At 56.5% G+C, this 16,316-nt stretch overlaps 1 protein-coding gene across 2 annotated transcripts in view; it reads right to left on the bottom strand.

Moving 5' to 3' along the window:
- PDE2A (phosphodiesterase 2A) overlaps positions 1–14,172 on the bottom strand; it is a 91,348-nt gene extending 77,176 nt beyond the window's left edge. Inside the window, exon 1 of one of the 2 annotated variants that reach the window (XM_028515623.2) lies at positions 13,366–14,172. In XM_028515623.2, coding sequence (XP_028371424.1) covers positions 13,366–13,436 — 71 coding nt within the window. In that variant the 5' untranslated portion in view covers positions 13,437–14,172. The remainder of the gene's footprint in view (positions 1–13,365) is intronic. The other variant, XM_028515625.2, reaches the window with a different exon arrangement.
- Positions 14,173–16,316: the final 2,144 nt, after the last annotated feature.

Here is a 16,316-nt window from a genome sequence, read left to right as displayed (position 1 = left end):
CAGTCCAACCACTGGGGTGTGGGGTGGGGGGGACGGTGAATGCCGGGATAGAAAGCCTCCCACCCTAGTGCTTACGAGCGTGTGTCCGCGCCCTGCTGTCCTCGATAGGGCAGGGGGTGTCCCTCTAATGTCACAGGGGCTGAGGAGGGGTGGAGAGAAGGGGGAGGGAGTAAGCCTATATTGTGCCCCCTCCAGGCAGGTAGGTGCCAGACATTCTTAAAAAGTAACTCACTCAATCCTCCCAGAAAACCTGCAGGGGTGGCATTACTACTCCATTTTACAGATGCCTGGATGTTCTCTCTGCCTAAATCCTCCCTGCCAATCCCATCTCCTCCTCCTCCTCCTGGAAGACTTTCAGGATTCGCCACCCTGCACCCATCCCCCGTCCTGTGAACTCCCAACAATGGTGCGTGAGGGTCCTGGTCTCCCCAGTCAGACTGGACTGCCGGCTGCTCCTTCTCCTGCCCAGGCTTGTAAAGAGCACACAGAGTGGGCCCTCCCGTCCCAGCTGCGCTCCTGGAGGTGAGAAGACCCACGAGGTGCCTGGGAGCACAGGCGAAAGCTCTGCTTGGTTCGGAACCCTCCCGGGACTTCCCCAGGGGGTTCGGCTTTTTCCTGTTGGGAGTCACCTGCTCCTCAGCCTGGGAGGAAAGGCCAGACTCCACCTGCGAGGCACCCCTGCCTTGCTCTCACCTAGTCCCTTCATTCCCGGAAGCCGACACAAGGAGCCCCTTTGGAGCAGAAGGATGGAGATGAAACTAACACACACTCACTCAGCAAGCATTTGTTGAACTCCTAACGGTGTGTGGCCTGTAATGGGCCTTGAGATACAACAGTGAACAAAATGAAACTAATCCCTGCCTTTTCGGAGGGTTTGGTCCTATAAAGCCAGAACCAAGGTTTGCTTTACACACATTAACCTATTTGATTCTTTACAATATGTATGAAGGTGGGTATTATTACGCCTATTTTACGGTGAAGAACACTGAAGGTTAGAATGAAAGGAACCTGCCCGAGGCCATACACTAGTAGCCAATAAAGGCAGAATTCAAACTGCATATCTCATTTGAGAGAGAGAGAGAGAGAGAAACATAGATCAGCTGGCTGCCTCCCGTACGCACCGGAACCTGGGATTAAACCCACAACCTTTTGGTGAATGGGACGACACTCCAAGCAGCTGAGCAACTCGACCACGGCTCATTCTTCCTCCATTTCTGGGTGGGGCACTGGGGTCACAGACCTCCTCCCCGCCCTCAAAGAGTTCATGATCTAGTTCACCCATCCCAATTCTCCAACAAGCCCCACGGGAAAGCGTTCCTTGAGTCTGATCTGACTCCCCCTGCTGCACCCTGTCTTGGCCCCTCTTGGGGCCTCAGTGGGGTGGAAGATCAGCTTTCCTCTCCTTGCAGAACCTGGGGTGCTCCCACGAGCTCCCATACCTCTCTCCACCCCCACCTTGCACATAGGCCTCCCCCTGCAGGAGGGAGTGAGGTGTGCGTTCTAAAAATACCTTAATCCCTCCCTGCTTGTGCTCTAATTAAGCTGAGTGAGTCACTACTTTAAGTAATTTATTGCTAGTTACATAATTGCTTTAATATTTGCCTCTAGAACTGGGGAACAGAAGTGCCCCCTTTCTTTTCAGGGAACTGCTAATCCATAGAGGGGCGTATGGCGTCCAGTGTGGGGAGATAGGGAGGGGAGTGGAGTCATCTTGGACAGGCCCCAGTCTGGACCGAAACATGGCCACGTCCGCCAGGGCCCCAGGGCGTACCTGACCCGAGGAGGGGCAGACTTGTGGGGGCACCAACTCTTGCTCCATCACCCACTCCGCAGGTGTGTGAGGTCCTCGCTCCCAGCTGAGTGAGCCCTCGGACCAAAAGCCCACCCTCAGAAGACCACGTCCTGAGCATCCCTTCCCCTCCCCGCCTCGCTGCCTCCGCCGGGGCACGGGTATCAGGCCCAGAGAGGGCAAGCCAGTCCTTGGCATCTCCCAGCTGGTCAGAGGCGGCCCCACTCCACACGCCCCGAGCGTCAGGTCAGCTGGAGGAGAGCCCGGCACCCTCGCAGCCCTGTGAGAAGTCGCGCCCGGAAGGGGACCGACTGCGGAGAGCGCAGGGGAGGCTGTGGGGGTGGGGGTGAGAAAATACTCCTCTCTTGGCTGAAATGGCGGTTCTATGACTGTAGATATTTATCAGAACTCATTGAATCATACACTTTCAATTAGTGATTTTATTGTATATAAATTATACCTCAATAAAATGGACACAAAAAGTAAATTTTCAGAAAGAAACCAGACCCCCGCCTTCTGGGCTCCCACAACGTAACAGCTGGGCAGAAATTGCGGAAGGGAGGTGCGAAGAGCCAGCTACGGAGGGCACATAGTAGGTGCCACGCGGAAGGTGTTTGTTTCACTCAGTTCCAATTAGCAAGGACTCACCAGGCACCTCCTGGGGGTGCTCACACATCCTGGATCTCATTAACTTGCCCCCAGCTCCCGTGCAGCGCGGACAGCGAGCCACACTGCGCACCAGGTGCATCACTGTCTCATTTAATCCTCACGGCAGCCCTAATACGGTGGCCTCTACTGTCATCCCCCTTTTACAGACGAGGGAGCAAAAGTCCTGCAGCTAAGAAGTGGAAGAGCTGAGATTTGAACCGGGAGACATTCCCCAGGGCTTGTGTTCCTAATCACTCACCTGTACTACTAAATGGCACAGGTTAGCAAGCCAGGCACGGAGGATGTGCCTCTGACTCCAGGCCTTGAATAATGAGATCTTACAAGTAGAGGCAGGGTGCGCCCTGAGCGAGAAAGCAAGTGAGTGAGTGCAAGCTCAGAGAGGCGGCGAGAGGCAGGGCCGGCTTCGGGAAGGAGGGAACTGGGTCAGGCAGCAAGCCTGGTGGAAACACAGATGAAGCTGGGCGGAGCCTGAAGAACTGAGGTGCAGGGCGCCCAGCTATGCCAGCCTGGGGTTTCAATGCCCGCTCGGCGCTGCTCCTGACTCACTCCCCCAAATTTGTCTCTTCCCGGTTTCTTGGCCCTAATTGCCTACTTACAACCACAGTCACCACTTTACCAAACACAGGCCAAAAAAAGCCTTCGTCCCAGAACTTGTCAGTGACTGTGCATGTGGCAGGGGAGCGCTCCAGGCTTGAGGGCAATGGAAGGGAAACCAGGACCTGAAGAATGATAGGGATTAGCCAGGTGAAGGGCGGGGCACCCAGAAAGGGCGCTCCGGGCAAGGGGGGCAGCGCGTGCATGAGCCCAGAGGCGAGAGGTGCCGCGCATGTGGGGGACCGCAGGAGGCTGCTCCCGGCTGCCTGATGGGCAGGCAGTCTCTCTGCCGCGTGGGAGTGTAGCGGCGGCACGCACCCTGCATGTGCTGAGTCGCATCTGTGTGGCACGTCTGGGTGTGTACACCTGAGTTGTGAGCACGGGTGTTGCAGTTCACTCTGTTTCTGTTGCTTCTAGGTCAGTTTTTAAATTCATCCTGCGCTGTGTCTGCTTCTCAGTGTGTATCGATTGTCTGCGTGTGTTGTTGGCCTCTTTGTGTGTGGGCTTCTGTGTCTGTTGAGTTTTTCTCTGCGTACGTGTGTTTGTCTCCCTGTGCCTGGAGCGGTATGTTTGTGGCCGGCACACTTGGTCCCTTAGCTCAGGTTGGGCGGGGGAGGGCGGGGGGGGGGTGAGGAAGGCCAGAGGAGAAGCCCAAGGCAGGGCTGCCGCAGCTGGGACCCAGTGGCACACAGCAGCAGCACCTGATGACTGGCGAGCACTCAGTGGGGCAGAAGGCTGACCAGAGACGCTGACTACCCCTGATGCGGAGTCAGTGGCCGGAGGCTGAGCAGAGGCTGCAAGTGGATCCCCACGGCACACGGCACTCGGAGGAGCTGGCGGGGCCAAGGCCTCCAACCGCCCTCCACCAGGAGGGGACCGTCACACTGACTCACTGCCCAGGGAGGCCCAAGGTCCAAGCCCTGGAGAGCAAGAAGGATTGAGATCAAACTCCAGGATAAAGGTCTTAAAAAGAAGCACTTTTATTAGACTTGGCAGTGGCCTGGTCATAAGTGTCATCAATGACAACAGTGACACAGCTCTGCTCTTGGGGGCCATGTCTGAGGGGGTGATTGCCGGTGCCACCGATGGTAACCCGGAGTGTGGAAGCCACAGGCCCGCTGAGGTGGGGAGGGATGCTCCTGGAGGGGGGTCTGCGTTGCCACACGTCCCTGCATTGCTGGGCAGACACCGGGGACCTAGGGACACCCCTCAGGCGGGTGGGTGGGTTGGGGGCAGAGGCTGCCACTCTTTCTCTGACCCGTCTATCCAACTCATGTCCCTAGTCACCCCCCAACGCAGCCTTCTTGTCGCTCACCTGAGTCTCCACACCAGCCCCCTGCTGGCCCCTCTAACTGACCCTTCACTTTCAGCTTCCTAAACCCAAAGGTAACTGTGGCCCAAATGGCACTCTTCAGCAGCCGCAGGGCTGCCCGGATGGAGGGCAGGGCTGTCGTGGCAGGAGGCAGCCCCAGTGCAACAGCAGACGGCTGAGGGCATGTGGGGCACCCAGGAAGCCCTGGCGGTGCCTGGGTGCCCACCAGGATTCAGTGACTGTGTCAAAGTGGGTGCTCAGAGGCAGGGCCTGGCTTCTGGCTTCTGCTCTGAGGCCCACCCAGCTGTGTGACCTTGGGCAAGTTGGTACCCTCTCTGGGCTTCAGTTTCACACCAACCATCGGTCCCACCAGACCTTCCAGATATCCACCCCTTTCCCTGTGCTCTGAGCCCTGGAGGCTGACTTCTAGTGCTGCCTCACACCCCCCACCCTCTTGCCCTCTGGCTTCCCGTGGGGTTCAGCCAAGGAAAGTGGGACATTTGCTCCCTCACCTGCCCCACCTCCTCTCACAGCCCCTGTCTGAGCTGGAGAACTCTTCTTGCCCCTCTGGTCTCTCGGATACTAGTCCTAAGTACCTCGATATACCCTTTCCTGCACCACCTCCGTAAGAGTTGCTTCATAAAACTCCCTTCGGTTAAACCATTTGAGAGTGTCGTCTGTTTCCCCTCTATAGCACAGGGCTGGCTCCTTGAAGGATCGTTGAAGGGCAGTCTGTAAGCCTTATTTTCTCTGTCTAGCTGCCAAACACCACTTCACGTAAAGTTGTAAGATAACTGAATTCCCTGGCATGGGAAGGATGCTTTTCCAACCTGCCTGCTTCTCTCCTCTCCCCACCAGTTCCAGCCCAGCCCCCAGCACCGGGCAGCGTCCACCCCCGCTCCATCCAGAGCCAGTGCCTGCACCTCCAGCCATGGGCCTCCCACCCTAGATCCTCCCACGGCTCAGCACAAAGGAAGCTGTCTGTCTGTCTGCCTGTCTGCCTGTCTGCTCCAGCTGCAGCAGTGCTGAACCAGCAAAGCTGCTGTGGAGATGCCCGGTCCTACCCAACGTCACCCCCACTGTCTCCACCAGAGGGTCCTCGCATCCAGCCCCCTGCCTCCGAGCCCGAGCCTCCAGGAAGACACGTTTATCCCCAGTTTTTCCCAGGAAAGGGGGTCTCCCTGCTTCTTGCTGCCAGTCTAAGGAAAGGTTATAGGGAAAGCTTTGAATGTTAGGACAGTAGAAACCGATAAAGCATTTGATGCAAAGATGAGGAAATTGAGGCTTCCACAGGAGGCCTCTCGCTGTCCCGCCCCACCACAGGGCTCCTCTCCAAGGAGTCTCCGTGCTCCCTGGCACAACAGACTTCACAGGTTCCCGGGGGGAGTCTCGCAGCAGGCAGACGCTCTGGTCCACACTTCAAAGGCAACATCTGAGGCCCGGGAGGAGTGGAAATGCCTTGGTACAGGAGGTGGCCTCCTGCCAAAGACTTCGATCTCCACTCTGAGCTCCCCACCTCCTCTGGAGCTTGGAAGGAGAGAGGGAGGGAGGGAGGCCAGACACACCCCCCTCTCTCCTCCAAGCCCTGTCATCTGGCCCTGGATCCTCCTGTGTGATGTTGGGTTAATCACTACCCACTCTCTGAGCTTCAATATTTGCATCTACACAACTAAGGGGCTGAGCTGGAAGACCCTGAAACTCTCTAGTGGGGTGCAGGTGTGACTCTGAAGTGTCCCCAGGAGAACAGAGCCATGCCATGGCCTCTCAGCCACGTCTAACATCTCAACCAAGTAGCCCCAGGTGCTGGCAGACTCACAAAGACAACCGGATCCTCCTGGGGTTCTCACGGACTGGGAGGGTCCCAGAGTTCCCTGAGGAAATCCCAGCCCCACATATGACAACTCTGCAGCCCACACATGTCATCTCATCTCTATTTTCAGGCAGGTAAGGACCCAGGATAGTGTGTTGAGTAGCCAGACCTTGGGCATGGCCTTGCTGTGTCGGCAGGTGTCTGTGCCTTCACTCACACGCCCTCACCCATGCCCCTACACTCGAATGTGGACACCCGCAATGCAGGGGTCCACACCCACCCACAGTTTTACTAGAACATATGTACATAATGCTCTACTCACGGGTACACGCGCACAAACCACATTTGCATGCGCGTAACCACTTACCAATAAATCAGGCATAAAAATGGACACACATTTTCACACGTATGCATATGTCCATGCTTTTGTACAAACACTGACCCACAAGCTCTCACCCTCTCAGGCCTATATACGTACACGCACAACTGGAAGCTCACGTTCAGGCACACACACACACTCAGATACAAATTTCACCCCCAACTCAGTATCAGGCAATTCACAACATGGTAGAAGCCCAGACCCCAATGCAATGTTGTTCTAAATCCACACCCAAATTTAAGCCTGTCCAAGAACTGTGAGGAGAAAATTTCTTGTCCACTGGTTTAAACCCTCCAGTGTGTCTGTCCCTGCTGTGTAGGGGCCCGTCTCCCCTCAGCCTTCCTTCCTCCCTGTCCCGTTTCAGCAGGGCCCTCTCAGCCCTGGCCCAGTGGAAGTGCACAACAATGTGCTGTCCTCTCTCCACCTTCATCTCTGCTCCTTGTCCAGCTTCTTCCCTCACCCTCTCTGGCCTTTCAAATGTAAGGAAGATCCAGGCTGCCATGGACAGTATGTGACAGCAGCCCCTGCTGGAGACAAGTGGCATAACAGCACAGCTGTATGGTACAGAGTCTACTCCCTTCCCCAGGCTGGAGTGGAAGGGAATATAGTAGAAAGGGGAGGAAGAAGAGGAAGAAAAAGTCAGGAAGTGTGGAGGAGGAAAAGGAACAAACAGCTGGGAGAACCAAGGATGGATTTCAAGCCTCAGGCTTTCTTGGGTTTCTCCACTCCAATCCATTCAGCCCAGGCTGCAAGATCAGTCCCCCACAGCCCAACTCTAATCAGGTCCTGCCCCTGCTCAGAACCCGTGGGAGATCCTAGTGGGCCACAGCAAGAAATCCAAACTCTGAGCTCAGGTCCCTGAGCTGGCTAGTCCACCTCTTAGCCTCAGCCCTCACCTTCTGTCCCTGGAGCCAGGTCTTAGCTTAGCTGCTCCTCTGTTGAGATGTCTAGCTGCTCATATCTTGCCTGTCCTTCATGACCCAGCCTTTGCCATCTGGAACTACAATCCGTGGAAAGAGCAGGAGTTTGAAGAGCAAACAGACCTGTGCTCCAGGCCCGGCTCCATCCATTACTGGCTAAATACCTCTGAGCAAGTTATTTCCCCTCTCAGATCCTCTGTTTCTTCATCCAGAAAGCGTCAGTCTCTTGTGTTTGGAAGGAGGATTAAACGAGGTCATGGATGTGAAAACAGTGCTCTGAAGCTGTAAACTTGTATGTGAATTTGTGAGGAGTAATAATTATGGCTTAACCCTTTACCCCTGCCCCCAGCTGCGTGCCCCGCCTCCAATACAGAGCAGACAGGGATTCCTGAGGGAATGGATTGAGGCTGCCTCACCTTTGGGCCCTGCACCCCTCAGCACCCACCAGGGCCTGCCCCCAGCTAGCCTCAGCAGCAGGGGGTGGATTTGGATCCGAGGAGGGGCAGTAAGTAGTAAGTGTACTTATTGCAGATTCACACTGGACTACAATTCCCAGAATGACTCACAGACCATCATGGGCGTGGCCACAGGCTTAAACCCTTTCTTACCAAAACCCTTTCCTCCATAGTAATTTCTGGGGATTAGTCTCAGACCTGACAGGGCAGCCTAGGGAGGTGGTCACACGCCTCTGAGGCCCCTCGGCTCCTCCCACAGAGCAGCCGCCTTTCTTTCTCACCGTGCCCACCACCACAGCTCCATTTCAGACCCGCTTGTCTCCCACACAGTGACAGTTTCTGGGCTCCCAGCTCTGGTCTCTCTCCCTCTGGGCCCCACTGAATCTTTCTAAAAGTGTAGGTGCATGTGGGTGGTTCGTAATGGCAACAGCTAACCTGTATAAGCACCTGCTACATGCCTGGCAGTACGATCTCCACTTCCAGACTCTTCAGTCATCCTGCCAGGAAAGGATTGTTATTCCCACTCCACTGCTCACATGGGGCTCAGAGAAGTTAAGTGAGTTGCCCAGGACCACACAGCCACAAAGTAATGCTGTGGAAAACCTTTGCCTGTCTGCCACCTTCTCTATCCTATTTTCCAAAGCCTGCTCTGAACCCAGGGCAGCCATCCGAAGAGTGAGAGCCCACAAGCCCCAGCGCCCACACATCTCAGCAACTGCCCTGTTGGGAAGTCCTCCCAGATATTTGACTTAAATCTCTTCTGCTGCACCAAGCTCCAGTTGCCTCCTGTTTTTTCAGGGAGGGCTGTGAAAAGGGTGACTTCAGGGACTTCAAAAATTGGACCACGTCACTGGGGACCTGGCCTTTCCCAGGGAGCGGGCAGCTGAACAATGGGAGATAAATGTGTTGAAAACATCCCTGTTACTAAATATATCGACTTCCCAAAAGGACGGGGGTGCTGACAGGGAGCCCGTGGCCCCCGCCCTGGAGGCCACAGTCTTGTGGTCAGGCAAGCCAGGCACTCAGAGCAGCGAAGGCTGTTCCTGTTGTCCTGGGGGGCGGGGCAGAGGGGGTGGGACGCCCGTCTGAAAGGGGGATGTCTCCTCCTCCAGGGCAAAGCTGCCAAGCCCAAGCAGGCTTACTTGCATATTACTTTGCATTCATTTGCATGCCACTTTCTGGAAGGGACCCACATTCTTCAGCCATTGCTTCTCCATTTCCGGGGTCTCTGTTTTCACTCAACACCCCATTCTCAAGCAAAGTGGTGGAGGGGCTCAGCAGAACTGCTGGGGGCACTAGGAGAGACCAAGAACTTGCCAATTGAAGGCTATGCCTACACAGCAATTCCCTCACTCTGCTGCTCTTCGCTGCCCTGTCCCCTCCCCTCCCCCCACCACGTACTTCCTACTTGGATCACGTGGAACTGCCACCGCTCTCAGGAAAGCAAAGCCATGCTTTTGCTCACCTCAAGGCCTCTGCATGTGGCATTCTTTCTTCTTGGGGCTGGCCCTCGATTCTGCCTGGAGAAGTGATTCTTCCTTCTAAGGTCAGCCCCCAAGCCTCTCCTCTTAAATGCCCTCTGCCCCCCAACACGGGGGAAGAAAAGACCATGGTTTCCCTCCACGTGGCCACTGGCTCTGTGCATTTCCTCGTGGGGCTGCCATGTCTGGTTGAGCAGCAAGCCAGTGAACGGCTGCTGAGTGAACCAAGGACTAGATGAACCCACCCCCCCCCCCACCCCCCGCCCTCTGGGCCCTTCTAGTCCCTCTCAGGCCAGATGACATCACTCACCTGCAGGAGGGCCAGGGAAGGAGAATGCCTCTGCCTCTAACACCCCCTCCTGTCCTGGGAGACTTCCCCTCCTGAAGCCAGGGGGTCCCACAGCCCCTCTGTGCGGGTAGGAAGTTCTTCCTGTTGTCTGTGCTCACTCCCTGTTCTGGCTATGCCTGCTTCTTGATCATTAGTCAGAAACTGCCCCATCTCAGTTTTATGATGTGTTCATGCCTTTCTCTGCCCAGGATATATTCATGCCACTCCTGAACTGTATGCCTCAGCCTGGCCTTGCCTAGGAGGAAGGACAGTGTCCAGGAGAGAGAAATGACACAGCTGGGCCAGATGTCCTGGAGTAGCCAGGCCTGGTAGATGAGCCCAGGGCAGGTATATTCACTACAAGGGAAGGGCTGCCCAAGAGGGAAGGGGTGAGCATCCTGTCCGGGGTATGTAAGCTGGACTGGATAGATCTGTGAGCAAGCTGCACAGTGGAGTGAAGCAACTTCTAGAAGGAAGCCCAGAAGCTCCTCATGCCCTCTCCCACTCAGAGGCTGCACTGAGCTTGGGTGCCTGGCCCTGTGCTGGGTGAGTAGGGAGGCATGAGGAGGTGGCTCCTGCTCTTGAGGAACTTGGCTGGCCGGGCAAGCAGCTCACACCCAGGGGACATCGCAGGGGAAGGCCGAATCTAGGCCACATTTTTGATCCTGTAGCATCAAAGAAAGAGACTTCAGGGAGGGCCATGGAGTCAGACGGTGAGAGAACAAAGGTGGGCTCCCCAGGGGAGGCTTCCTATTCAAAAGCCTTTCCCCAGCCCCCTCACCCTACGAGGAAAAATCCGAGCCCCTTAGCCTGCCACTTGAGACCCTACAGGATCTGGTCCCTTCTGTCCTCCCCTTCCCAACATCCTTCACACTCCTGCCAACCCAAACTCTTCCTGCCCCTTGAACATGCCACACCTCTCACACCTGCCCACCTTTACATGCTGCTCCCTCTGCTGGTCACTGCTTGGGCAATTGCTATCCATCCTTCAAGATCCAGTTCAAATGCCTCTTGCCCCCATAGTTCCTGGGGCTTCCCTCTGCGAGCACTGCTCACACGGCAGGGCTCTAGGTATCCACTCCTGCCTCCCTCACCCGACTGGGCACTCCGCAAGAGCGAGGGCTGGTTGGTGTTCTCCCTGGGTCCCTGGTGACCAGTCCAGTGGGCACCAAGCAGGCACCGCGGAGTCCCTGTTGAATAAGTGACCAACTGAACGAATGGATGCACGCGGCCACGGAAGCGTGCTGAGAGGGTAGACTGTGTAGGCCAGCAGCAGAACCTGAGGAGGGCAGGCCCGACCTCACAGCAGCATAGCTGAGGGTGAGACTCCCAGTCCATTAAGACTGAAGGGGGGACTGTCAGGAGTTCTGTCTCCCCCATTTGGCTAGATCCCAGCCAAGCCATCAGTAGTCCCTGGGGACAGGAGGCTGGAGTGGGAAGCAGGAAGAGTGGCAGGAGCTGCTTGGTGGGCAGGGAGAACTGGGGGTGTGGGGAGTCTAAAGGCAATTAACCCTTCCTGAGCCGACCCAACTCAGGCAACCAAGAGGTCCTGTGCGGGGCCTGCAGGAGGAGACGGAGGTGTGGGCCTGATGAAGAGCTTCAGCCCCAACCCTGTAGCCAGGGGAGGGTGACAAAGCCACAGCCTCAGTTTCCCGGTCTGGACAAAGGCGGCTCTGTGATCTCGGCCCCCACCCCCCCCACACACCCTGGCTAGAAACCCTGCAGGGCTCTCCCCACTACCTCACTTGCCTGAGGCTTCCAGGGGCTTTTCTCCCCGACATCCTGACCTCCAAGGTCCCACCACTGCCCACCCGCCCACATCCCAGTCCAAGCCTGAGCTAGCACGTGCCCCCTACCCCGTCCTCTTCCCAGCGCCCCCAGTCTCTCCCTTCAGGAAGACCCTGGTCTCCTCCACAACTTGGCCCACTCGGACCCAGCCCTCACGACGCCTGGGCTGGTGTGGTCTCCACACTGGCCTCCTGGATCCCATTCTCCCTCTTCCATTCAACCCTGGCAGTGCCACTGAGGCAGCTTTCTAAAACCCAAATTTGGTTATGCTCCTCCACTGCATATTACCTTCCTGGACTCCCCAGGTCCCCCAGGAAAAAGCCCAAGAGGCCTGGGGTTCAAAACTACAGCATGTGGCTCCTGCCTGCCCTCCAGCCTCCTCTCCGCATGTGCCTAGTCCCAACCTGAGGCCTTTGCTCAGGCTACACCCACCCCACCCCCCACCTGTTAGCTTGATCCTGGCCTTCACTGCTTAATTATTCTCAAGCACTTTATGTCCAGGCAGCTTAGAAGGCCCCAGAGGGCAGAACCATTCTTGCCTGTTTCTTTTCTACCACCTCCCACAGGGTGTAGAATGAATTGTCCTGGACTCATGGAGGTGGCCACACATTCGGCAGCCCCCGCCCTGCCAAGGTGGGCCACAGCGTCCCAAGCTGTGTCCTTAACCACCAGGGAAAGAAAACAGCCACCCACACACACTTGGATGAGCAGACACATATGAACACACACACATAGCAGTAATAATATTCACACACTAACAAACACACCTGCAAACACAAATGCACATGGAATCAAACGACACGCTTCATATCGAGTCACTCTATTTTGTAGACACAGCACACATATTAACATGCATCCCAACATGCAAATTTAAACTAACACGCCTACACACAAACCTGTACTCAGGTACATGCAGATAAACTCTCACTGCCATGCTGGTATGCTCACACGCCCTGAGAGGCTACTGCATAGCCAGCCACAAGGACTCCAGAGCCCTACAGGCCCCTTTACTCCCCATTCGGCCCCTTGCACCCCCCACATGTACAGATATACACATACCCTCAGGTAGCTGGGCAGAGACCTGCACCTCCACTGACTTGGAGACATGTGATCGCTTGCCTGCTACCTCAGCAACCCTCAGATGGTGGAGGGGCGCCTCCATGGAACCCCCTCCACTCACCTGCCTGTGCATTCCCCTGCACGTGGGCAAACATGAGGCTGGTGCACAGGGGCCCCATTCCAACGAACACTGTGGCTCTCCCTGGGACGGGTGCTTTGGGGTACAGTTGCCTAAACTGGCAGCTTTGAATCCCAATCCCAGCCCCATGGAGAGCAGTCGCTCCAGACCCTCTCCTGTTCTGGGGCCACTTATTAATTTTTGTTCTCATTCTCTCTCTCTCATTCACACACCACACGTGCACACACGTGCACACACAGAAGCCCTGGGTGGGCCAGACACTGTCCCTCTCCAAGGTCCTGAATCAATCTGTATCAGCACCAGAGCTCCTTGGAATGCACCAACCCCCACCCACCGACCTCAGACCCCCCAAACCCCGCCCCTGAAGGAATGATTCGGGTTTATTACCAAACCCTCCTCCAACCACAGCCCCTCCTGTGGGACCCCAGCCACATCACCCCCGAGATTGACACCAGGCATCCTCACCCTGTACAGAGCTCCCCCCTCCTACCGTCCAGCAACCAGGTGACCAGTAACAGGATCGATCCTCCCACGTGGCTCAGCTCCCTGCCAAACCCAGTTCCTTGGAGGGACTCTCAGGACCCTGCCTTTAACACCTCTTGCAGCCACTCGCCCAAACCCCAGCCCCTCAACAGTACTCACGGCTCAGCCGGTCTCGCTGCCGGGTACTGCTGACTCCTGCAGAGGATGGAGTGGCCGCATGCCTGCCCCATCACTCCTCATCGTCTGCCTCCCCAGCCAGACTAAGGTGGCACCTCGCCCTGCCCCTCTGCCCGGGGTTCCAGGCAGGGCACCTGGCCCAGCAGGCACAGGGACCAAGAGCAGCTGCCTGTCCCCTACTCAGACTGGACTCAACACCCCAATCCAGCCCTGCTGCCCCAGCTGCTCCCGGCTGCTCTCGCTTCTCCTGCTGCCACTGCCTCAGCCGCTAGGCTGGCTCTGGGAGGAGACTGGAGCAGTTCTGATAATGCAGAAGGGGGAGGGGTGAGGGAGGAGGAACAGAGAGGCCCAGACAGAGAGGCAGAGAGGGAGAGAGGGAGGGGTGGAGAGAGACTCTGGCTGGAAGAGAAAAAGACTCACACACAGAGGGAGAGACTGAGAGAAACAGGGAGAAAAGGGGAGAGAATCACATGAAGAAAGAGGAGAGGGATCGGAGTCCCGCCGAGATCAAGATGAAACTACAAAGATCAGAGAGGCACAGAGAAACACACACACACAGAGGAACAAAGACAGAAAAGGAGAGGGGGGGGAGTAGGGACAGAAATGGAGAGAGGGAGGGACTGATGTAGGAGGCAAGAGAGGCTAGGATGGGATCTAGGGTGAGGAGCAGGTGGAGGGGACCCAGACCCTCTGCTCCCCCCTCACAGAAGCCCTCGGGCAGGGGAACACTCCTGCATCCTCAAGGAAGGAAGGGCTGGGCCTCCGGGAAAACTCTGGGCTCCCTTGTTGGGTCTGTATCACATCTTACATGTATCCCCAGCATGGAGTTGCATACAAAGAAGGCTCATGTGCTTTTGCTGATGGCCTTTGGACTCAGAGCCTTGTCAGAGTCCACTTCTTGGTGGCTCTGCTTATCTGGGAGCTGATGCTTAAGTATAGACTCCTTCCTGGAGCTGCGGGCACCCAAGCCACAGCATCCCTACATGGCATTCACCATGGAGGCCTTCACCACCACGGGGCAAGGTCTGCTGCACTCCTGCCCCACTCCCAGAGAGGACCCCTCCAGAGGACCACCTAACCCAATGAAGTGGGGGCAGTTTACACAATGGGGCAGGTAGGGAGTCATCTCATCAGAGCTCCTGCTGGACATAGGAGAAAAAGCTCCACCCCTGGGGGCAGGAGATGGGGGTTTGAGTCCTGGTTGCACCATTAACATATTCACTCATGTACAAACACCCATGACTGACCAACCTCATCTGATATGACTCAAACTGCTCCTTGCCTTGGAGAAGCACCCAGGCAAGAGGAGGGGGAACTTGCAGTGTGACAGAGGGAAGCATGGGGTCTATTGTGCCCAGAGGGAGCCCCTGGCCCAGTGAGGGGTTGGTGAGCATTTCTGCAAGAGAGGATATCAGCTAGGTCTTTAAAGGAGAAGGGAGTGTATTCCAGGCTAGAGGGGCTACATGTAACCCTCACCAGGCTCTAGACAGAGAAGCCCATGAACTGAGGGCAAACCTGACCCCTGCTGAAGGGTATGGGCGTGCACAGTTGCAGGGGGATGGACAGGAACGTCCGAGCTTGCACAGGAGTCCTGTCCAGGCTGAGTGCTGCAGAAAGCAGTTGGCTTAGGAAGTGTCAAAAAAGAAAATGTGAGGGAGCTTTTGCTTCCTGCTGTGGCCCCAGAAGGTAGAATTTTTTTTTTAATCTCTGAGAGCTCTGGAAAAACTGATTTCTCAGCCTGACCCATCTCTGGGACCACGTTGCTCCATGCCTGCTGGCGGAGAAGGCACTCTGCGGTGTCAGAAAGCCAAAGCTCTGGACCACGTCCAGTCTTGGCCCTCATAGCTCCCCTTCACGCACTGAGGAGCCTGGCAGTAAGGAGCTGAGTCAGAGGAGTTTAAAGGAGGGCTCCTCCTGGGCACGGGTGAGGGGGAGCAGGTGCCTTAAGGCCTCACCGGGCCTTCATTCAGACTCCTCCTGCCCCACCCCCACTCAGGAAGCCTTGTCCTTGGAAATTTGGGAATATACTCAAGCAAGTCAGGTGGGAGGGAGGATCCCCTCCCCATCCCACTGTCACACCAAACTGCACAGCAGCCCCAGAAGTAAGGCGTCTGCAGGAATGAGGTGCAAGATCCAGGATTACTGGGTACTCCCGGGTGGAAGGTCAAATCCCAACTCTGCCGTGTGTCGTGGGCAAGGTATTTAACCTGTCTTAACTTCAATTTGCTTTTTTCATCTGAAAGATGGAGTCACCAATTCCAAGCTCAAAATGGTTTGGGGAATGTCTGCAAGGTTCTCAGTACATGGCGTTCTCCTCTCACCCCTTCGAGTCCCCTGAAGAGGCTGAATTGATTGAGCCCAGGGAGTAGGAGCCCCAAAAGTTGAGTAGGAGTTCCAGTAGAGTAGAGCTGGGAGAGGGAAGGTGCAGAAAAGGGAGAGAGCTTGAGACTAAACCGGCCCGTTCTTCCCTCCTCCACCGTGAAGTGGCCTGCAAGAAGACCAGCCCGGGCAGGAACAGAAGGCCTTGAGCGAAAACAGCGAAGCCTCGCCCCGCCCCAGGCCCCGCCCCTGAGCGCTCTCCAGGGTGCTGATCCATGCGTGTCCCGTTCACAGGCCCTGCCTGGCCCACCGCTCTCCAGCCGGTCAGCAGACACCGTGCATGCTTGCTGCAGCGCTGGAGGGTGGTGGGAGGCAGCAGGATGCTCCTGGGAGGCGGATGGCTGCCCAGAATGACAGGTGGATCCAGCCTCCGCCCAGGCTCCACAGGCTCCAGCTACTTCCTCCTGGCCAAAGGCGGCTTCTCAGCGCCCTCCCCCGCTCCGTCCTTCGAGGCTGTTCCCCTCCCACCTTCCAGACGGCACCTACTCTGTCTTGCTCACTGCCTCATCCTACCTTCACCCCCTCAATATGCACAGAAGCACCGGGCCCTGTCT

This window comes from Phyllostomus discolor, chromosome 6, assembly GCF_004126475.2.
Source record: "Phyllostomus discolor isolate MPI-MPIP mPhyDis1 chromosome 6, mPhyDis1.pri.v3, whole genome shotgun sequence".
Classification (NCBI taxonomy): domain Eukaryota; kingdom Metazoa; phylum Chordata; class Mammalia; order Chiroptera; family Phyllostomidae; genus Phyllostomus; species Phyllostomus discolor.
The sequence above is the reverse complement of the archived record's forward strand: the minus strand, read 5'-3'. Positions and strand labels throughout refer to the sequence as shown.